The sequence below is a fragment of the Diabrotica virgifera genome, chromosome 9 (genome assembly GCF_917563875.1).
Source record: "Diabrotica virgifera virgifera chromosome 9, PGI_DIABVI_V3a".
NCBI classification, from domain to species: domain Eukaryota; kingdom Metazoa; phylum Arthropoda; class Insecta; order Coleoptera; family Chrysomelidae; genus Diabrotica; species Diabrotica virgifera.
In genome coordinates this window covers 67,990,552-68,015,085 of record NC_065451.1, presented here as the reverse complement: position 1 = coordinate 68,015,085, position 24,534 = coordinate 67,990,552, and the positions used below count along the sequence as shown (strand labels likewise).

The 24,534-nt window shown below is 33.7% G+C and overlaps 1 protein-coding gene across 1 annotated transcript in view; it reads right to left on the bottom strand.

Moving 5' to 3' along the window:
• The window catches only part of LOC126892873 (aspartate--tRNA ligase, mitochondrial), a 77,459-nt gene that overhangs the window by 15,289 nt on the left and 37,636 nt on the right, over positions 1 to 24,534 (bottom strand). Inside the window, exons 6-7 of the mRNA XM_050662692.1 lie at positions 11,398 to 11,706; positions 934 to 1,143 (exon numbers count right to left, since the gene is read on the bottom strand). Of these exons, the coding sequence (XP_050518649.1) occupies positions 934 to 1,143; positions 11,398 to 11,706 (519 nt within the window). The remainder of the gene's footprint in view (positions 1 to 933; positions 1,144 to 11,397; positions 11,707 to 24,534) is intronic.

The window sequence follows — 24,534 nt, the reverse complement described above, 5'->3', positions numbered from 1 at the left end:
GAGATGCAGCTCGGCACAATCAATGTCAAAGACTCAAAAAAATCTAGCCTACCTATAGCCCGAAAATATTATTGGAAATGCTTGCCACCACGGCCAGCGGCCAGGCAAGCGACAATACAGCGCTGTGCTTAGCGTAAAGAGTGAGACAAATGTGAATTCTGTTCGGCTACTTTTAAAAGCGCCTGCCTTTAGTAGTGCTACGCTACGGGGAGCATACAATAATTATTACAACTTCGGAGATGAATTAAAAAGTAGCTTTGTTTTATTTTAGATTTTAGATACTTAGGTATTGTATCAAAATTTATAAATTACAGTTTTGAAATAAGTAATTTATATTAATAAATAATTTATTATTGTACATTTGAAGGGGTTAGGCGGCGCCTACCTTGCCTACCGGGACGGCGTTGAACGCCAAGTTGAAGTCTCAGACGGCAGAATTTTATGACAATGGTATTTCAAAGCAAGTTCACTGCTACGATAAGTGCCTGAATTTGTTGCGAGATATGTAGAAAGATTTTAATTGAGTGTCTCTTTCAAATGTGTGTAATAAAATCTTTTGCTTGTACTTATTTTTTATTATATTCCAAAACATCACGTTCTTTCTGGATAGCCTGCTATGTATTTTAAAAATTTAATTTTTAATTCCTTTGAAAGTTTGTTAATCCTAAATTTTTTTAAAAATTGATTGGAGTGACTGTAGATGGCAATTGATTGGGTCCCCGTCGCATGAGTCTAAAGTATTAGTAATAAGTGTAATACACTAGTATTAGTGTAATAAACGTAGTTTATTACACGACATGTTTTATTACATGACGTACTTTATGTATTATTACGTAATTGATGAATATAAATACATACCGACATACCGAATAAACAAAGTTTTCGTTATGATAATTCTCGCATATTCAGATTGTTATATCTAGATACACTTACTTTGAGTGGATCACTTTTCAACAAACTTAGATCATCTGGATGTGGAGCTGTAAAGGGATGATGCGCTGATTTAAGTGTGCCTTCTTCAGATATTTCAAAGAGGGGAAAATCAACTACCCACAAAAAATGCAGTCCTTTACGTCGTACAGTCATCCCAATGCTTTCCAAGTAGTCAGCGTATTCAGTGCGGATTTTCCCCAGAAGATTTAACTGAAAAAAAAAACTTTATGTTATTTCCTTAGGATAATGTGAGTAATAGCTTATAAATCTATTGCTGCTAATGGGTTTTCTGAACCAACTGGTTTTCACATTATTTGTAGTTCTAACTAGTCCAGAAAGCCCCGCATCCGCTAGGAAAAATATTCTGATCCAGATTTTTGGCACAATTTTACTCAAAAAGGGTCCCTTTTAACAAATTTGCATGTTGCCAGGTCCAAAAATGGGTCAAACATTTTTTAAACGTTTTTTTTTTGTTTTTTTCTTAAAATTATTTTTTTGCATCGAACAAAGTTTTTTTAGGTTTTTTGGATCATTCCAAACAGGAAAGGTCTTTAGTGACTTTTCTCTAAAATTGATACTTTTTGACATATAAGCAATTAAAAATTGCGAAATCAGCCATTTTTAACCCTCAGAAACTATGTAAAAAACTGAAAATTTCAATGTTGCCAAGGCAGGTATATCCTTTAAACATAGATTGATGAAATTCTGAAGAGTTTTTTGCAATACAATATCGAAAACCCCTTTGTTTTTTAATTGCTAATTAAGCGTGCGCGACACTATTTTCAACCGTTGCATGTATAGACCTGGATCCCGCGTAAGAAAAAAAAGTTGATTAATAGCAAGCTGAAAATTTGTTAATAGCTTAACGGTGTCTAGTCGGACAAATATTGATGCATGGGAACACTGAAACAGGGGAAGTTTTAACGGTGGAACATGATAAACGTGTCGTCCTGACAAGTTTATGATGGTGAAAAATAGCAAGTTGTTTTTAAGTTTATTCAATAGCCAACGTTATATAATATATGAAAAAATGTTTGTCCGACAAAAAGGTTGGGCATTTTAATGAGTCCGACACGTAGAACATGTCACATCACAAGAACTATGTTGGTGATGAATAGCAGTCTGATTTTTGCATGAGAGTTTAATGAAAGGTTAAAAAAGCAATTGGAAGTTCTGTCGGACAAAATGAATGGGAAATTTTCCTAGTCGGACATTCTAAACATGTAAGATATAGACAAAAATATTGGTGATAAATAGCAAGCTAATTTTGATTTGTTTATGTACAAATTATATTTTGTAACGCAAAAAGTTATATGTCGGACAAAAAGTTTGGGCAAATCGAAGGAAATAAATAAAAAACATTTTTTCAGAATGACTTAGTCACATATTGATAAAGCTATTTTAGTTGTGTATTATTATTTATATTCACATATTTGCATGTGCATATATATACATGCACACTCCAAAAACAGTGAGGTAAATATCAATGCATGTATATTTGTATATATTGCAAAACAATTATTTTTTTTTTGGTCGAGTTTGTTCTAGATATTCTCAAAATGACAATAAAAAATGTCAAAGAACATGTGAAAGCAATCTCTTAGGGTTTTCTAATTAGGCGCATCAGAAAGTACGGAAAATTTCCTACAAAAAACGTTGTATACATTTTTTTCCACACTCAAATCTTAACCCTGTAAACGACATTGAAAAATGTGAAGAGTCTAAAACTTCGGTGCTTATAAGAATAAACGTAAATATGACACATTATGCTTAGAAGTATGTATTAGAAGGCTGCATTTGTCAGTGTGACACTTTGTGCTGTACAAAGTAGTATTTGAAAGTACATGGTCTCCGAGTTTCTGTTTGCCACGTGTGTTGGAAATTAAAATTTATATTAACTATGGAGTGTTTTTGTGTCTATTTTTGAGTGTCAACAGTTTAAATTTTAAGTCGCCAAATCAAAAGTGAAACCATTCAACGGAACATTTTTGAGCAATTTTCGAACATTTTACAAAGTTAGTAAAATACTTCGTCATCAATTCAATGAGGTTCAGTTGCCAGATAATTGTGAAAGTTCTATTGAATATCATTATTCGTGCTGTAATGCTTTGCTTGATTGAAAAAGGGTACCTAAATAAATTATTACTAAAATTCTATAACATAATTTTTCTCAACTTTCTACAAATGAAATAATAATGTAATTAATATGTCACATGGCAAGAAATAATTTGCTGCCAAAATAAATCGATTAGTTTAAATTTGAAGTTACGATTGCAATTTATTATGAATTATTGTCAAAAGTGACAGTTTTTCTTAAATGGAAATGTATTCATAGACATAAGGGTAGACAGGGAATACAGTGCAAAAAGTCGATAGGTGGTCTATCTATCTCTTTTAACCAAGCGATCCCGCGCATGTGGCAGACAAAGATAGCTAGACCACTCAATCCATAATATAATTTGCCTGATCTACTATAAATGTATTACAGTGAGGTATCTAAATGATGTTGACATAAATCGAAAGACATCGATTGTAATTGATTGCAGGTACTTTTGACATAGAATAATCACCCCTTATTGAAATTTCAAAAATTATTTTTTTAAATTGTCCGACTACAAAATCTACCCCTTATTTTTTTCCGACAACAGTCATTCTTGGTAAGGAATAATTTACTTAATTAAATTTCGTCTTTGTCGGAAAGCTATTTATCACCAGCATTTTTGTCTATATCTTACCTGTTTAGAATGTCCGACTACGAAAACTTCCCATTAATTTTGTCGGACAGAACTTTCAATTGCTTTTTTAACCTTTCATTAAACTCTCATGCAAAAATCAGACTGCTATTCATCACCAACATAATTCCTGTGATGTGACATGTTCTACGTGTCGGACTCGTTAAAATGCCCAACATTTTTGTCGGACAAACATTTTCGCATAAATTACATAACGTTGGCTATCGAATAAACTTAAAAACAACTTGCTATTTTTCACAATCATAAACTTGTCAGGACGACACGTTTATCATGCTCCACAGTTAAAACTTCCCCTGTTCCAGTGTTCCCGTGCATCAAAGTTTGTCCGACTAGACACCGTTAAGCTATTAACAAATTTTCAGCTTGCTATTAATCAACTTTTCTTTCTTACACGGGATCCAGGTCTAGTATGTATATGTAACAAGGTAAATATATGTATATGCGGAAAAATATTCTCATTCAATTTTTTTTATCTTGCTTGAAAATGTCCCCTTTTAACAAATTTGCATGTTACCAGGATCAAAAAGCAGTCAAACATTTTTTAAATTTTTTTTTGTTTTTTCCTAAAACTAATTTTTTGCATCGGACAATTTTTTTTAGGTTTTATGGATCATTCCACATAGAAAATATTTTAAGTGATTTTTCTCTAAAATTAATAGTTTTCGAGATATAAGCGATTGAAAATTAAAAAAATTGTAAAACCGGCTATTTTTAACCCTCAAGAACTATGTGAAAAACCGAAAATTTCAATGTTACCAAGGTACGTAGATATTCTATGAACATCGATTGGTGAAATCCTGAAGAGCTTCTTGCAATACAATATCGAAAACCCCTTTGTTTTTTAATTGCTAATCAAGCGGGCGCGACAGTATTTTCAACCGTTGCATGTATGATAGATAATCGGACGACACTTTAAGTTTAAAAAAATTGTGTAAAAAATTTTTTGACCCTGGCAACATGCAAATTTGTTAATAGGGAACATTTTCAAACCAGATGGTGAAAAAAATTTAATCAGAATATTTTTCCGCACATATATTTACGCATATTAGGTACATACAATATTGTGTATATGCAACGGTTGAAAATAGTGTAGCGGCCGCTTGATTAGCAATTAAAAAACAAAGGGGTTTTCGATATTGTATAGCGAAAAACTCTTCGGGATTGCATCAGTCGATGTTTATATAATATCTACCTACCCTGGCAACATTGAAATTTTCAGTTTTTCACATAGTTTTTGAGGGTTAAAAATGGCCGACTTCGCACTTTTTAAATTTTTAATCGCTTATAATATAAACAATCGCATGTCAAAAACTATCAACTTTGAAGAAAAGTCACTAAAGACCTTTTATGTTTGGAATTATCCAAAAAACCTAAAAAAAAACTTTGTTCGATGCAAAAAAAAATAAATTTAGGGAAAAAACAAAAAAAAAGTTTAAAATATTTGTGACTCATGTTTGGACCTGGCAACATTCAAATTTGTTAAAACGGGTCCTTTTTGAGTAAAACTGTGCAAAAAATCCGAATCAGAATATTTTTCCTAGCGGATGCGCAGTGGTTTTCTGGACTAAATAATTATTATCATATCAAGGTATGCTAGACAATCTCCCACATATTTCTTAACTGTGTTTATTTTTTCTAAGTTATACAGTAGGGAAGCCTTGGATGCTAAATTTGCAGTCACTAAAGCGTCATGGGACCTATTGGGTTGTGAAGATTAGGTCCTAATACCAAAAAAGTTAGTTTTCCATTTTAGTGTGGGGTGGTGAACGGGTACAAATTTTCAAATATCGTTTTTTCCGATTATAACATCTATCCATAATTCGAAAAAAATGTCTCGAATAAAAGTTACTTTTTTACGTAAAACATCCAAATTTGCAATAAAAATGGCGAATCCTACTTAAGATTACAAATTACCCCCACTCAACCTTCGTGTGGGGTCGTGTTTGGTGTCATTCGATAGATTTTTGAAAAATATTAAAGATTTTTCAGTTTTTCTATCTGATGTTCATTTTCTATTTAAGATTTTAAAATTACCCCCACAACACCTTCGTGGGGGTCGTGTTTGCTATCATTCGATACATTTTTGAAAAATATTAAACACATGTTTTTCAGTTTTTCGATCTGATGTTCATTTCGCGAAATATTAGCCTTTTTGTGAAACTTTGTGACTCACCCATTTCCTTACGCCCCGCTCGAATCGTCAGATTTTTGAAATATACACTGTTCTTCATGTATTTAACTTACCTTGTCTGAATCTCATGCGATCAAGTTTTTCTAAGGATAGATTTTTCACGCATTGCCCCCAACGCACGCATTTACAGGGTACAATGTTTCTCCCCATGTGATTTTCTGAAGCGCTCGAGTAACGCCCAAATACCCCCTTTGGGCTCCCCTACCATTATTGGCACTGGCAAAGCCAAAAGGCTAGTCATGCAACTGTGAACTGAATATGTTGATTATGACTGTTATACATTTTAACAGTTTAATGAATTTTGTCTCTAGGAAGTGCAACATGATTGTTGACGAAATCATTAATCACATCATCCATAACATAGCTATTCAGAATCAAGCTCCTCTTCTCGACCGGGCACGTGCTCAGAGCCCCGCGATTGATTGGGACCCCCTAGTCTCTAGTTGATTACTAAATGATAACCGAATCGGTTATGTACATAAGCGTGGAAAAAATATACGTAAAATAAAAAAATATATATTTTAGATATTAGTAGATGGCAACTGCCCACATAACAATGATGTTCGTATCATGTTCTAAGCATATACTACCAACATTCGTCGGAGTATATTCTGTTTAGTATATGCGTAGTACAAGCATAGCATGTACCTTAAAAAACATTCTAAATTTCATGTTCTTTGCATATACTTTAAAGTATATTCTCGTACCGAATATACTGAGTACATTCGTGTACGTAGTATCTCGGAATATTCGTAAAAGTTTATTCTTAGAATATACCTTTATCGAATATTCTTAGCACATACTTATAAGTACATTCTTAACACATACTTATAAGTAGATACTATTCTTAGAATATACCTTTATCGAATGTTCTTAGCACATACTTATAAGTACATTCTTAACACATACTTATAAGTAGATACTTTTAAAATATCTTAAAAATAATATGTATGTATAGTATAGGAAGTATGAATAATATTAGCCTTATCAACTTCGTTATATTTTAGAATAATTAATAAAATTTATGTATGTAGGTAGTATTAGACGAATTTCATTTCAAAATTGTTGTATGGTAAAAAAGTTTAAACATTAATTGTATTAACGTTTACATAGATACTATTAAAAATTCGTTTTCATAATTGAAATGACTTTACCATTTCGAGTTTATCATGAATCATGAGTATTTTTATACATTCAATTCAAAATGGGCCATTTCGCAGAACCAAAACGTGCCAAACTGCACAACCAAAGCAACCAAAGGCTTTGGCGTTGCCAACCGTCGAGTAAGCTTTTTCCGTCAACTTACCTTAAAAATTCTCACTTTTATAAAAAAAACTTCCCTCCTGTTTACAAAATCTGAGAAGATATGTTTAATTATTTTCAAATATTTTGATTTTTTCTTAATATTTTACAATTTGGAATGGATAAGTTACCTTTTGAGTTAACTTTTTCCCTTTATCACCTTTTATGTTGAAAATTCCCGCAAAAAGGGAAATTTCTCTCCGTTTGGCAACACTGACCACCGATGTTATTCCACAATATTCATACATTCATATCCCCCATCTGACCATTTCTTACCTGAATGGATCAGGGATAGGAAAAAACCGTAAAATATGAAAAAGAAAACAGGCATTATTTCATTATTTGTATCATCTATGGCCGATCTATGTAGTGTTGAGGATGAAGACGAATGATGTAGTACTAGGACTAAAGAACATACATACAATAGCTTTATTGTAATATCTTTATTTTGTTTGCGGTGCTTCAAAATACATAAAATATAATCTATTTTGGTAACTCATTAAATAGGTAAGTACATATAAGTATTATATAAATTTTAGTTACTTATGCATAGTTTAGTTTAGCTAAATATATAATGATTTATATAAATAACTAAAATTTATAAATATGTACTTACTTTTTAAGTAATATTGTAGAATATAGGTACTAACTACATTCTCATTTGCAATTAAAATATGTAAATATAATAAGTATTTGGTAGAACCAGTAGAACCTAAGATGAGATTAGGTGATGCTGAAAACATACTTCTAAGCAATATAGCACTTTCTTAGAATATTCTTAAAAATATATATTCTTCCCATTCAAAGATGTGCGGTAGTAGGTACGTTCTAAGTATATAAATAGAAGGTTTATAGCACTTCCTTGGAATATTCTAAAAAGTACCTTCTTGGTATAAACTAAAAAGATGTGCGGTAGTATGTTCTAAGTATACACATAGAAGGTTTATAGCACGTCCTTGGAATGTTCTAAAAAGAACATTCTTGGTATATACTGAAAAGAAGTGCGGTAGTACATTCTAAGTATATACATAGAACGTTTAAGTACTGTAATGTAGTATATACTCAGTATGTGCTCTGCACATTCGCAATGGTAATTACGCATATTCTCAGTATATACTTTTTCTGAAAAGTATGTTCTATGAATCTACTAAGAACATGAAATTGTTATGTGGGTGAGAATGTTAGTTGCCACCTAACAGGGGCGGCCCGTCGGGGTAGACAAGGTAGGTGCCGCCTAACCTCTTCAAATGTACAATACAATAATAAATTATTTATTAATATAAATTACTTATTTCAAAATTGTAACTTATAAATTTTGCCACAATACGTAAGTATCTAAAATAAAAAAGCTTCTTTTAATTTCTCTTCGAAGTTGTAATTATTGTACGCTCCTCGTAGTAGTGCTACTCACTTCTATAATTATGGCACTACCCTATAGTCAGGCACTTTTCAAATCCGCCTAAAGAACAGAACAGAATGATATGCGTCTCTCATTCTTTACGCTAAGCACAGCTCTGTAACTGTGGCTTGTCTAGCCGTAGTGGACGAGAATTTCCGGGAACTTTTTGGGGCTAGGTTAGGCTACATTTTTTGCGCCTTCGACAATGGTTGTCCCGAGATGTATCTTGGGATAGCCAATTGTATGTTTTAGGATCCTGACTACAAATATTGAAAAAACTAAAAGTGCGAATTTTGTCATGAAATTTGTTACGTGGGGTTAGAAAAATATTTGGAACAACTTTTCCAAATAACTTTTTTTCCGATATCTCTAACGCGAAGCAAAATATCGAAAATTCGCCCTGTTTGTAGATTCGCAGTAGATAGCACTTAAAATTTAAATTTGAGTTGACTATGACTATCTTAAAAAATGTGAACCATCACACTGGCTTGACTGCAAAATTTTAAATCTGTATTTATTTTGATAGCCGCAATATAGGGGTGTCTTCATCTTAAATGCGACACACTGTGTATACAGGTATAGGAGTATATAGTATGTAGAGTATAGAGTATATATAAAGGTATATGTGTCGCCTACCCGCATATTGAGGTCACGAGCCGCCACTGCCATCTAACATTCCTCATGTAGAGAAAAATCCACGTGTTTAGCAACCCACGCGATGGGAGAGTCATGCAGTACCTAAGGGCCTAATCTTTATAAATATAGTCCATCGTTTGGAATTTTAAACAACGTGTCAGCGCTTTGAAACTGGTAAATGTCACTGTCAATTTAAGCTAAACTTCAACGTGTTGACAAAACGGTCGCCATTTTATTCAGCGTAGGATTTACATCACTTAGGCCCGGTTTTTCAGTGAGCGGTTAAAATTTTGGTTAGCTAACCTAGTTTAAATTTTAACCAATATTTTAACCATCATAGCGTTTTTCAGTGGTTTAAATCAAGTTAAGAAAATCTCGGTTAGCTAACCACTTTTTTTCTTCTGTTGGCAGCAGTAACTGTACTTTTCGCATGTGCGATTCGATAAATAATGATCAATTTTACAGAAAAATAAATAAAAGATAATTTCATAACCAAATTTAAAAAATGATTAATGAAATGCAATATCAAGTTTGGAATCTTTGTTTAGTTCATAACGTCTACGTCGGTTTCATAACAGAAGAGAATTAGAATTACTGGGACGATTTAGACTTTTTTTTCCGATTTTGTTGGTCAAAGACCACGGTCTTATCACTATTTGAACAGATTGACCAGGAAATAAGAAGTCAGACTCTTTGGTAAATAATTAAGAATTTTGCTGTGTATACAAATATAAAATAATCTTTTTAAAATATTACTAGGAATCATGCATTAAATCCTGTTAAAGTAAGTGTAAACATAGGTACCTGTTACAGTTATATTTAAATATATTTCCTTATAATTCCTTCCTATATAATAATGATAATAATTTATAATTTCAATAATAATAATTTCCTTATAATAAGGAGAAGAAAGAAAGAAAATATCATAACCCAACTAATCCCTTCTGTCAGGCAGGTACTCAAAAAATAAACATGATACATTCACTGCACCAATGCGCAAGCGTAACCGCAAAATTCATCTGAGTTAAACCATCTAACGAGGATCGGTTAAAATCGTGGTTAACTTAAACGAGTTTAAGCTCTAACCTAGTACTGAAAAACTGATTAAACATGATTAAACATGAATATTTCGGTGACCAAGAAATAAATAGGTTAACCCAGCACTGAAAAACCGGCCCTTAATAGTGAACGTGTTTAAGAAACATACATATTGTAATGGCACGCTTATTTGAAAATACTTTATTTACTTTTACAATGATTTTAATTATAATGTAATTGAAACTGAGTAGATACATAATTGTATATGCTTACGAAATTGTAAATCTGTGTATAAGGAACAATATTTTCAACATAATTCATATTTCTCGTTACATTATTTTTTTTTCTAATGGGAATACATCATCCAATGGTTCTACTAAGTCCAGCTAGCATTTTACAGCAGTAAAAATTATTTCTTGTTCAATATGAAACAACAATAAAGGTAGTATATTATCAAATTTTGAATTAAATTTGTTTAAGACACGTTCAAGTTATCTTTGAACGATAGCACTATAGTTATAATTTGTTATAAACAAAAACAACGAATCTCGTTTTAGGTAAATTCATAGAACAGGTGAGAACACAAAACAAAACCAACTATCAAAGTGTCAAACGAAAAAATACCATTCACCAGACTGAAACGCAGTTTTAAAGCGCTAAAACACAGCGGTTTAGTTGAAAGGTAAACCGATTATTTCTGGTGAACGCGGCCAATATAACAAATGTTTATACCATTTAAAGGGTTTATGCCCTGATATTTTTTTAATGGCTCAGTTTGTAATCAACCAGTTGCTAACACTGATGATGATATTTTAAATAGCGAATACGTTCTGTGATGTAGCCCTTAAAGGGATTTTAATAAAGTTTATACCTTTTATAAAGGATTTTTCATTAAATTCTTTAAAATAGTTTTAAAGTACTGGGCGCAAATAGTTTTTAAATTTTTAAATAAAACACCATGTAACTCAGTAAGGAGCCACATTTTATTTAAGTGATACGGGTTAAATCTTAATATTTTGAGCCCACGAATCTACAGTTAAAATATTTCCAATTATAAATGAAACAACCTGTAGCAATATGTAAACAGTTTTTTATCAAAAAGAAAACCAGTTATTTTAGTAATATTAGAACAGAACAATACTCACTGTTTCGTTTTTGTCTCCATAAGCCAAAAATAATACAGATTTTTCGAAAATTCCCCCTTTCTCCAAAAGCTCTTGTGCCTTACTATTAGACAACAACCTTCCTACTTTATTTATCCAGTCTTGCTTATTCTTTATCACATTCTGTATGAATTTTACTTGGTGAAATTTATTGGCTATATTTTGAGTAAGTTCTTTCACCTTGTTATTCAACACGGCAAATTGTTCTGGAAAGCATATGAAATATGCTCCGAAATTTTTGTCCGTGGCTAAACTGCTATTTTCCTTGAGGATATCGGTGCAGTTGTTTAGCTGTAACAAAAATCATACAGTCATGAGCGCGTTAATAACCGGCAAAATAGCTCAAAAGATGGAAAACATAATACGTTGCGAAACAAAAAGAGATGGAACTAGTGGAGGTGGAAATTATCGTTATAAACGTATTAATTAACATTACATTACATAGTTTCCCACCTTTAGACGTCTATAACAGGAGTACCTATTTTATAAAATCCTACTGTCACAGTGACAGTTGTCATACTCCTCTGATACGGCCAGAGATGGGAAACTATGTAATGTAATGTTAATTAATACGTTTATAACGATAATTTCCACTTCCACTAGTTTCATATCTTTTTATTTCGCAATGTATTATGTTATACATCTTTTGAGCTATTTTCCCGGTTATTAACGCGCTCATCACTGAATATCAAAACGAAAAAACTGCCTTTTTTTAACTATTTAGAATGGGAAATAAGCCACAATATTATTAAAAAATGATTTTTATTAACGTTTCGACGCCCAAATCGGGTGCCGTTGTCAAAATACAAAATACTATTAATATAAACAAAAATGTTGTTGCTTAGTAAAAAAATTCTTCTAATAATTTATTTAATTTGACTCATTTATATCGGCAATTCAGATACATATGATACATTTTAAAGTAGAAGACTTTAAAATGATATTGCCAATATTTATGAGTTGCGTTCCTGGGACGACTTTACTGAAAGATAGTTCATTCGATTACATGAAATCAACCCCAACTCAAGAATATCCGTCACAAAAAAAATCATAGCATGTGATCTGTCTTTAAAAAGACAACCACATGCAACGGTGACATTAAAATTCTCGCGTTAGAGATCTCATGGTAAATCACGAGGGAAAACCAGGAAAAACCTCGTGATACTATCCCGACATCGTAAGTATTTGGTCTTACATTTAATTTACTCTCAAAATTAATACCAAATTCTGACTTTACTATAATTTTGTTTAAATTATAAATAATATCAATAATACATGGGTATATAAGTAATACTAAAATATAAAATATGTACTAACTCGACTATTGACTTACTAATTGTGGTATTTTCTTTCTATTGACTTCCTCTTTCAGTATGGGTATCCACATCCTACTGCATTCAACATACAACATACAACATACGTTGCATGTGGTTGTCTTTTTAAAGACAGATCACATGCTATGATTTTTTTTTGTGACGGATATTCTTGAGTTGGGGTTGATTTCATGTAATCGAATGAACTATCTTTCAGTAAAGTCGTCCCAGGAACGCAACTCATAAATATTGGCAATATCATTTTAAAGTCTTCTACTTTAAAATGTATCATATGTATCTGAATTGCCGATATAAATGAGTCAAATTAAATAAATTATTAGAAGAATTTTTTTACTAAGCAACAACATTTTTGTTTATATTAATAGTATTTTGTATTTTGACAACGGCACCCGATTTGGGCGTCGAAACGTTAATAAAAATCATTTTTTAATAATATTGTGGCTTATTTCCCTTTCCAAATAGTTAAAATTGTAAAAATGCCACAAGAAAATAGCTTCAGAACAACATGAAAAAACTGCCAAAACATTCTTAAAAATGTGAACTGTGAAGCGCTACCATAGCAACCAGAACAATTTCAAAAGTCAGTTTCTGGCTCTCAGGTGTGAATTACTATCAATTTAATGTTGTCCAGGAATTTATAAAATAAAGGTTTGTATGTCCTATCATATATATTTATATATCATCTATATTTTGATTTTTTTAGTATATAGGGTGAAGCAGATAAACGGCCTATTAGGAATATCTCGAGAACTAAATACAACAGAATAATGAAAACTGGAGTGAAGGGATCTTGAAGACTGATCTATTTAATGAAAATATTTTCATCTATTTGCTACTTCCGGTTATACCGGAAGTTGCTTATAACTTTGTTGTTTTAAATGGGACGCCCTGTATATTTTTACATTTTTAGATTCTACTCGATGTATCCTTTCTTAAAATATAAGGTTTTGTAATGTTATACAGGGTTGTTTAAAAATTAATTACGTTTTTTTATTAATTTCGTAGCAAATTTCACACCCTGTAGAATTGTAGTAGGTTGAGATCAAAAACTCTATTTAAGTTCTAATGATTTTTAATATAGTCTACTAATGTTAAAAATTATTAGTACAGCTAAATCTTAAATTTTAGTATACAGGTTGGTCAAAACTCGGAATGAGTATTTTCTGAGTATTCTTAAATGGAACACACTGTATTTTAATATTGTCATGAAATGGTATTTTATGGTACTTTTTTATTTCTTAAGCATTCCCTATACCTAACTGCTTTAATTTGGGCTTAACTGTTAATGACACCAACAATCTTAACTACGTAGGTATTTTGACAGCTAAACCATTATTGGTAATTTTAAGGATCAATCTAGATTAATATGTATTTATTTCCGAAAAATTATTTGTGATTGAATATTTTCACGGTCAACCTAATAAAATTTCACGTATTTTTGTTGCAATTAATGTTTGGCTTAAAGAATCACGAATAACTTACAAATTAAAGCACTTAGGTATAGGGAATGCTTAAGAAATAAAAAAGTACCACAAAATATCATTTCATTACAATACTAAAATACAGGGTGTTCCATTTAAGAAAACTCAGAAAATACTCATTCCGACTTTCGACCAACCCTGTATACTAAAATTAAAAATTTAGCTATACTAACAATTCTTATAGTACGTTCTTTAACGGTAAAATATTGCAAAACCTCTAAATTTTAAAGAACCGCTTGGATTTACATGAAATTTGGCATACACATAGCTAACAAGTCAAAGAAAAAAGTGATATTGTGCCGATATGTGCTTTTGCCATGGGGGTGGTTTTCACCCCCTCTTGGGGGTGAAAAAATATTCGTCCAAAGTAAGTCCGGAAATGGATAAACTGACTAATTTTAAGTAACAGTTGTTCAGATAGAGTTTTTTCACTAAGTCAATACTTTTCGAGTTATTTGCCAGTGAATATGTTCATTTTTTCAACAAAATAACCACGCTTTTAGACGTTTTTCGCAAATATCTCAAATAGTAAGTATTTTGTCGAAAAAACATTCTTAGCAAAAATATAACCTGTAAAAAAATTTAAAAAATGGTGTATATATAAAACGTCTCTATTCCAAATATAATACTTTAACGTGAAATAACCAAAAATGAAGCACATTTCGGGGAAAACTCATTACAACTTATTTAAAGTGTTCAAAAAAGCTTCATTTTTGTTTTTTAAAAAAAAATTTCTAGCATCAAAAGTAAATAAGTTACGCTCAAAATAAAGTTGGTCACTTTTTTTGGTAAAAAAATCGGGAAAATCACCCCCTAATTAGTATCTCAAATCAACTTAATCGTTACGACTTCACAAGTTTCTTGGTTCGCGTATGTATTGTTTATATGATCTGTAAGTTTCATCGGTTCAAAGTCCTTATTTTTGAAAGGGCTGTAGTTAAAAGGGGTTGAACAAGTCACTGATCACGAATGTATGCAAATTTAGAAACACCAAATCTTAATCAATTTTCATTTAACAGAAAATCAAAAAAATACATGATATTTAGAAAAGCAATGCTGACTTTTTTTGTTTTTCGAGATTTTTGATATCTCTAACAATTTTTAAGTTATTTTGAAAAAAACATATTTTTCAAAATTAAAATTTTTAAAAATTTTACTTTCAAACCAAATTTTTTCAAAAATAAGCACTTTGAATCGATGAAACTTACAGATCATAATATAAACACAACATAGTAAAATAATTTGTGGAGCGGTAACGATTAATTTCATTTAAGTTGCTAATTAGGGGTGGTCTTCCCGATTTTTTTTGTCAAAACAAAAGGGGCCAACTTTATTTTGAGCGTAACTTGCTTAAATTGAATGCTAGAAACTTTTTATAAAAACAGAAATAAAGCTTTTTTTAAACACTTTAAAAAAGTTATCTTGGCTTTCCCCAAAAAGTGCTTATTTTTTTTGATATTTCACGCCGAAATATTCTATTTGAAATTTGGTGAATATGAATATGAACTCCGGTTCTACGAGGTCCAGAGACCTAACGCGTACACCATTTTTTTTTACTTTTTTACAGGCTTTATTTTTGCTAAGAACTTTTTTTCGACAAAATACTTTCTGAGTTATTTGCAAAAAACCGTCTAAAAATGTGGTTATTTTGTTGAAAAATGAACATATTCACTCGTAAATTACTCGTGTAAGTGTTGACTTGGCGAAAACGATCTATAGAACAAAATTTACTTCAAATTAGTCAGTTTACCCATTTCCGGGCTTATTTTGGACATATATTTTTTCACCCCCAAGAGGGAGTGAAAGTCACCCCCAGGGCAAAAGCACACATCGGCACAATATCACTTTTTTCTTTGACATGTAAGCTATGCGTGTGTCAAATTTCATGTCAATCCAAGCGGTTCTTTAAAATTTAGAGCAAAAACCGTGAAAGAATGTACTATTAACGATAGTAAACAATATTAAAAATCATTTAAACATAAACACAGTTTTTGTTGTCAAAGTACTACAATTCTACAGCGTGTGAAAGTTGTGCGAAATTAATAAAAAAAAAACGTAATTATCTTTTAAACTACCCTGTATAACATTACAAAACCTCATATTATAAGAAAGAAGACATCGAGGAAAATCCAAAAATAAAAATATATAGAGTGTCCCATTTAAAAAAATGAAGTTATAAGCAACTTCCGGTATAACCGGAAGTAGCAAATAGATACAAATATTTACATTAAATAGATCACTCTTCAAAACCCCTTCATTCTAATTTTCATGATTCTATTACCTTTAGTTCTCGAGATATTTCTAATAGGCCCTTTATTTGCCTCACCCTGTATACACTCGTCCAGAAGAGATCTGTGGAGTGACTAACACCGAGCCGCAAGCCCCCCATCTCTTACCGTACTCTTTGGAGTTATGAAATACTCCTATAATATTAAATATACTCCTGGTAAGCAATTGATACCTGCTGATACACTTTTAGGATCACCAAAACAAGGTGGTCAGAATAACAAGGCTCCGAGTATTTACAAACGTAAAAAGCCCGAAGATCGAGGGACAATGAGAAATCCTTGAATACTCGATCGACAGGGTCTCTCTTAGTGCCTTGAAGCAGACCCAACTCAAGGCCTTTTTATGGGATGGGAAGGGTAGCGTTCAGGATCGTGAGGGAGACAGATGGTAAAGGTGAGAGTGACCCAAGCCAACCTTCAGCACGGCAAGGCAGCTTCGGCAGAACTTGCTGTGGTGATGGAAACGTTTGATGTTGCTTTCATCCAAGAACTCATGGTAAACCAAGGTGAAATAAAAGGCCTCTCTACAGTAGATCTGCAGAGGAAATAATAGGCGACTACCAAAGCGGATTCAGACCGGGAAGGTCGACCATAGACCAGATCTTCGTCCTACGCCAGGTGTTGGAAAAAAACTGGGAATTCGACCGCGAGGTACACCAAATCTTCCTGGGCTTTAAACAAGCTTACGATTCTGTTCGCATAGAAGCATTGTGGGAGACCATGGTAGAAATGGGAGTACCTGGAAAGCTGGTACGATTAGCACAGGTGAGCACGGAGAACGCTTCCGCACGGATCAGAATTGGCAGCACCACGTCAGAGGAATTCCTCATTGACACCAGGCTTACACAAGGAGATCCTCTGGCTCCCCTGTTGTTTAACTTCGCACTGGAACATGCAGTAAGGAAAGCTCAGCCACAACTGACAAACGGATTTGCCGCCCAAGGATCAAAAATACTATTGGCCTTTGCGGATGACGTGGACACAATTGCACAATCCACCAGAGATGCAAAAGAAGCTTTCACCCTATTCGAGCATGGAGCCAAGGAAGTTGGTCTTAAGGTCAACGAGGACAAGACCAAGTACATGGTGGTTACGAAGAACCCAAGACCAAGGGTTAGACAAAACGTAATAATTAATGAATACAACTTTGAAGCCATCACAGAATTCAAGTACCTGGTAGCGATCAAAACATCTGAAAATAAATATGAAAAGGACGTGGCAGCCAGGATCATTACAGGAAACTGGGCATATTACTCATTAATGACCGTACTTAAATAAATAATACTCTCAAGACCAGCAAAAATAATAGTATACAAGACAATAATTCGTCCCACAATAACGTATGGAAGCGAGACATGGACTCTGAACCAGCGGGAAACGACAAAATTACTGGTACTTACTCGAAAGAAAGATACTGCGGACTATCTATGGGCCTTGCAGAGAAGAGACAACAGGAGAATGGAGAAGAAGACACAATGATGAACTCCAGACAGTATATGGAGATGAAAAATTAGTACGGTACATTAAAGCAAACCGAATAAGATGGGCGGGTCTCGTGCTAAGATCTAGTGACGAAAGACTTCTGAACGCCACATTCTGGGAAAGGCCCGATGGCAAAAGGTCAGTTGGTTGCCCAAGAAAGAGATGGAAGGGCGCAGTAGCCAGTAATCCACGCAAAATGGGAGTACAGCAATGGGAAATAGGTGCTCAGGACCGACAGCAATGGAGGGAAATAGTAAACGCAGCCAAGACTCACATAGAGTTGTAGAGCCAAATGATGATGATGACAGTAGATCCGCTGAAGTACCTAGAACCTACATAATAGCTAAAAGCAACATCAAAGTACTGCCGTTAACTAATTTCTGTTCCAGGGATCTGACGGCAGTAAAACTAAAAGTTACAGAGGGAGGCAGAATGAAGGAGATTCGGATCAGCCTAGCTGCCCTATGATGATCCTAACCCGCCACCACCAAGGGAATTGAAGAAGCTGATAAGGCACTGCAGAGGCAAAGGATCGCAGATAATCATCGGTTGTGACTGCAATTCGCATCATATCAGCTGGTGGAGCACCGGAAACAACGAAAGAAGTGAATACTTACTACAGTTTATGATGGAATATAATTTAGACATGTCGGCAACTGAAATTGACTAAATGTCGGCAACAAACCTACCTTTGTAACTGTAAATAGGAAGAAGGTTATCGATATAACGATGGCGACTGCATTTGCAAGCATCATCGTTAGGAACTGGCATGTGTCTGATGATGCGAGTTTTTCAGACCACAGACACATAAACTTAACGGGCTATGAGCATGGAACAGAGACTTATCGAAACCCCAGGAAAATTGACTGGGAAGCGAATATAGTAGACCTGACATACAGTTTTCGTGGGGTTATAAAGAGGATAAGGAACACAATAGAGCTAGATATGGCTGCTGAACCATTTCAGGATGTAGTCAGAAGCATATAAAGATAACTGTCCCGAAACAGCAAGCAGTACCGCAGGGAAGTGCCCTGGTGGAACAATGAACTTGCTAAAAGAATAAGAGATACGAGAAAAGAATTCAATTCTGCAAAAAGATCAGGCAAGTGGAGCGAATATCGCAAGGTTCTGACTGATTACAACAAAGCCCTAAGGAAAGCCAAAAGAGAATCATGGAGAAAGCACTGCGAGGAGATAGAACAGATGGCAGCAGTGGCTAGACTCCAAAGGATTGGAGTCAGGCGACTACACACAGACCAGTCAAGAGATGCAGAGGGAACTCTTCAATGTTCACTTCCCTGGGTCAGTAACAAGAGTGATGACACCAGAAGGTCTACAGCAAGAAGGACCAGTTGTCATGAAATGTGAAACTAGAGGAAGCTGGAGAGCTGCAAAAGAATGGTGACACCAGACAAAATAAAATGGGTAGTAAGTTCATTCAAACCATATAAATTACCGGGTACGGACGGGATTTATCCTGTACTTTTGCAAAAAGATACAGAAGCAATGTACAAGCAAATGTGTACAATACTTCGTGCAAGTTATGCGCTGGGGTATGTACCAGATGCTTGGAGGTCGACAAAGGTAGCATTTCTAGAGATCGCCTAGAAGTAGGCAACGTACCTTGAACGTAGCTTGAACGTACTTGAGAGAGCTAGTCGAAGTCGCTCAACAATACTCTGGGCTAATTAGCAAAATACAAGGAAAAGGTATTTACCAGCAATTTTATTGCTGGAATCGAATCTCTATGATTTTATGTATTAATAATATAGGTATGCAAAGTCCGCAGGGTAGTGTGCTACTTTTTTTATTAACAAAATGGCTCCCGAAAATTGTGTTTTTTTCAATTTTTGCTCTATAACTACAAAGATTTTAACTTTACACCGAAAACACCCAAATAAAAATTCACCGTAATTAAATTCTGCATATGTAGAGACGTGTTTTTCCCGATTTACTTCGACGATAATTTTCCCCAGAAAATGCGGGTTTTTCCAACAAAATCTTTAATTTTCAACTAAATTTTTAGATAAGTGATTGTTTATCAATAATTAAATAACTTGGTAATATAAAAGCTCTTTTTGTCTAGATTATAATTCCAGAAGCCGATGGAAATTGAAGAAACAGTTTAGCAACAAGTGAATTGTTAATTAAAAATTTACGGTCGCTATAATAACCACAATAATTATGATATATAAGAATAACTATGATTTTTGTATTAAGAGACACAGTACCTATCTAACGTACTTTATAGAATTGAAATTAAACTATGTAAGCGGCCTCAGGAATATTTTAAAATTATAAACAATTTTTTGGCTTATAAACAAATAGAATATCTCGGGAATTTTTTTTTAACATCCAACGTTTATTGCAATCTGTCTGATCACAAACAATAAGCAATACATATAATTATTGAAAAATAACACAGATGGAAGCCGCCCAGTGGCGAGCACCCAGTAAGACATATAACATTATAATTTTAAAATAAGACATAACAATTACATTATTACTTGGAACATAATACATAGATAAAATTTAGTATAGTGGACAGTTCAGACAATAAAAATATGATTATTAAAAGTCTAAGGAACATGAATAAAAATAAAAATACGAAAGAAGTTTAAAAAATCACTAAAACTAAAACATGATTATTTCACTGCACTATGACACTGCACTCTGTTGTTGCTCTGATGTCCGGATGTACTAGAGGTCCAAAGGGTCAGGTCTTTTTAATCGTCTTTCATGAGAAATGTTGAGCAGGTCCGTGGCGAGTGGATTTGGATGGCAGGATAGTCTGGTCTTGTATCTAGAATTTACAGCAGATATTGCTTCGCTAACTGTTGGTAGCTGTAGGTCGTGGTGCAATCTCTGGTTCGTAACATACCAAGGGACATTGCAGATCTGGCGCAACACTTTTGATTGGAACCGTTGAAGTTTTTGAATGTTGGTATTACTTGCTGTTCCCCATATTTGTGCTGCATATAGCCACACCGGTTTTAAAATACATTTATAAATCATAATTTTGTTCTCCAGGCTAAGATTTGATTTCCTACTCATGTACCAATACATTTTCCTGTAGATTAGGCCGAGTTGAAGACGTTTCTTCCAGATGTGGGTGCCCCAATTAAGTTTACTATCTAAATGAATTCCCAGGTATTTTACGGCGGTATTGACTGGTAGTGGAGTGTTATTTATAGAAACCGGAGGCGCGTCACCTTTTTTTAAAGTAAATGTTATTTGTGTGGATTTTAAACTGTTGACTTGTACTCGCCACAATTTAAGCCAGCTCTCTAGTTCAGTCAGATGATTTTGCAATACCTCGGATGCTTCTGTTGCTATAGGATTTGAAGCCATTATAACTGTGTCATCCGCATATGTAGCAATTGTTGTATTAATGGTGGTTGGAAGATCCGATGTGTATATTAAGTAAAGTGTTGGTCCTAATATGCTTCCTTGTGGAACTCCAGAACATATTGGAAACAGGTTAGTAATTTCCCCTCCTCTTTTGACTTGAAAAAATCTATCTGTCAGATAGGATCTTAATAGTGAACTTACGGGATAAGGAAATATGGATTTAATCTTGGAGATAAGACCTACATGCCAAACTTTGTCGAATGCCTGTGAGACATCTAGGAATGCAGCTGTACAGTAATTTTTGTGTTCGAGCGAACTTCTGATAGTTTTTACTACCCTATGAATTTGCTCGATGGTACCATGTTGTTTCCTAAAGCCAAACTGATAATTAGGTAAAACATTGTTGCTGTCTAATATAGGCTCTAGTCTTCTCAGGAAAAGCCGCTCGAACACTTTGGATATAATAGGCAACAAGCTTATTGGACGATATGAAGATACTTCCGCGTGATCCTTATTAGGTTTTGGGATTAGAACAATTTGAGCTACTTTCCATTGGAGTGGAAAGTAACCTGTTTTTAATATTGAATTAAATATATAAGTAATTAAGCTTACACCTTCGTTGGATAGATTTTTTAGTACCAAACTAGATATTATATCATACCCAGGTGACTTCTTATTCTCCAGATTATCAATTACTTCTTCTACTTCAGATTTCTTGAAAATTTTAATAGGCGGAGCCATTTGATATGGTGCGTTTATGACTTCATGAATATCTTCTTTCTTCTTCTTCAGCTGAGACTTCCCTCTGATGCGGTTGAAATACCTCGCATAAATGATTTGCGAAAGTATAAGCTTTATCGTTGTCAGTTTTAGCCCATGTGCCATTTGGTTTCCTGATTGGCATATTCATTTGTTCGTTGTCTTTAAGTGTTAGTTTCCACAGAGAATAATTCGTATCATCTGAAGGTGAGAGGTTCTTTAAATAATTGTTGATTCCATTGTCTTTATGTTGGATCAAGTTTCTTTTGAGTAATCTGCAAGCTCTATTAAAATTTGTTTTATCTTCTGGGTGCCTAGTGAGCTGCCACCTCTTTCTTAGATTTCTTTTTTCCAGTATAAGTGTATTTATGTGAGCAGAATACGACTCGGAGTTGTGTGTGTAGGTAATTTCTGGAGTGGACGACCAAGCAGATTGCTGAATAACTGTAGTTAAGTGAGTGACTGCATTTTCTATGTCCCTGTCACTTTTAAGAGGCAAGTTTAGGTTAATGGATGATTTTATTTCGTCTCTATACCTATCCCAGTTTGTTCTTTTATTACACAGTGTTAGAAGTTTAGGACAGTTGTGAATTTGGCTTAGTAGGTCTATGAAGAAAGGGGAATGATCCGATGATAGGTCAAAAGAAGGAGAAATTTGGATATGGGTGTGTGTTATTCCTTTTAATATAGCGAAATCAATAAGATCAGGAATTTTTTGTCTATCAGTGGGCCAATAAGTAGGCTGTCCAGTAGAGAGAGAAGTTAAATGATTCTCATTAATACTTTTTAATAATTCTCGCCCTCGTGAGGTTATGATTCTGGAGCTCCATTTGTGATGTTTGGCATTGTAATCTCCAGCAGCAATGAAACGGTGTCCGAGTATCTCAAAGTATTCAGTAAAATGATCAGCTTTAATTATTTTATTCGGTGGACAGTAAACAACAGATAAAATAATCGAACCTTGTGAATCTTCTACCGACACTGATGTGGCTTGAATGTTAACTCTGCTAATTTTGTTTATTTCATGATGCTTAATATTATTTCTTATAATAATTGCCGTACCTCCATGGGCCTTTCCTAATGGATGTTGAGTTACATAGGTTGAATATTTGGGAATATTAAAATAACTCTTAATAGTCATGTGTGCTTCGGAAATAAACAAAACATCTAGATTATGAGAATAAATAAAAGCTTTTACTTCATGAAAATGATTAGTTAAGCCATTGGCATTCCAATAGCACATCTTAAGTTTAGTGTTGAAGGTTAAGCTTAGATATCAGAGACATTATTAGATCAAACATCTTATCCATTCTTTCCATTAGTTTATGTACCACAAGTTCCAAATTGTTTTGTATATGTTGGGGAGTTGCTGTTTCTATTTCATGAGTAGTCTCATTTGTGTTGTATTTTTATTATCTTTTCCTGTAGCAATGTTCGCATAACTGATATTTGGTTGAGTGATTGACGAATGTGCAACACGAGGTGGTTGACTTGCGTTTTTTTCTCGAAGCGATGGAAATTTTTTCTTTTGCAGTTCTTTGTATACAGAACATCCCTTGTAGCTTGCAGGATGATTTTCTCGACAATTAACACATTGGACATCTTTTATATTCTTTTCTTTTGGACATTTAGACGATAGGTGATCTCCTACGCATTTTACGCAGCGCGGACTCCTGTGGCAATAATTGTGTGTGTGGCCAAAATGTTGACATCTTTGACATTGAGGTAGTTCCCTCTTCGGATGTGGTGCCTCAACTGTGACAATAGTGTTAAGTAATTTCGTGATCTCATATATATCTTTATTATTGCTGTGAATAGCCAGTTCTATATTAAATAGCGGCAGATCTTTCTTTGTGCCTCTTTGCTTAATATTAGAGATGTTCAGTGCAGTATGCCCGAGATCCAGCAATGCTTTTTTAATGTCGTCTGGATCTGTTGAAGGGTGGATATGACGGTGGATATATCTCGGGAAATAATAAATTAAATTAAATCTTGAAAACGGTATTGGAAAAAAAGCGGCAGAACGCTTCTTTTAAAAGAATTGTGATAAGTGGTTCCTGAGATACAACCGGTCAAAGTTGACAGACATTTACAGCAAAGATATAAACAATAGGATCATAATTTTCGAACCATCATCTGGTTATTTCGGTCCTCTTTCTCCACACCAATTTTCATATCTTTAAAATACTCATAACATATATTATTATAATAAAAACTATCCATTTACGTGTGAAAATTGCCAAAAATAGCAAAATTCCAATCAAAAATTAGGTTGGAGAAAATGTAATCTCAAAGTTCAAAATCGGTATACGTTAAAAAAATGCTCTTTCTCGGCTTCCCATGGAGCAATCTTCTTCATTCTTTTTTTGTTCTCAAGTAACTCGAGTATAACCATCTAACTAACGCATTATTAAATGTCAAACT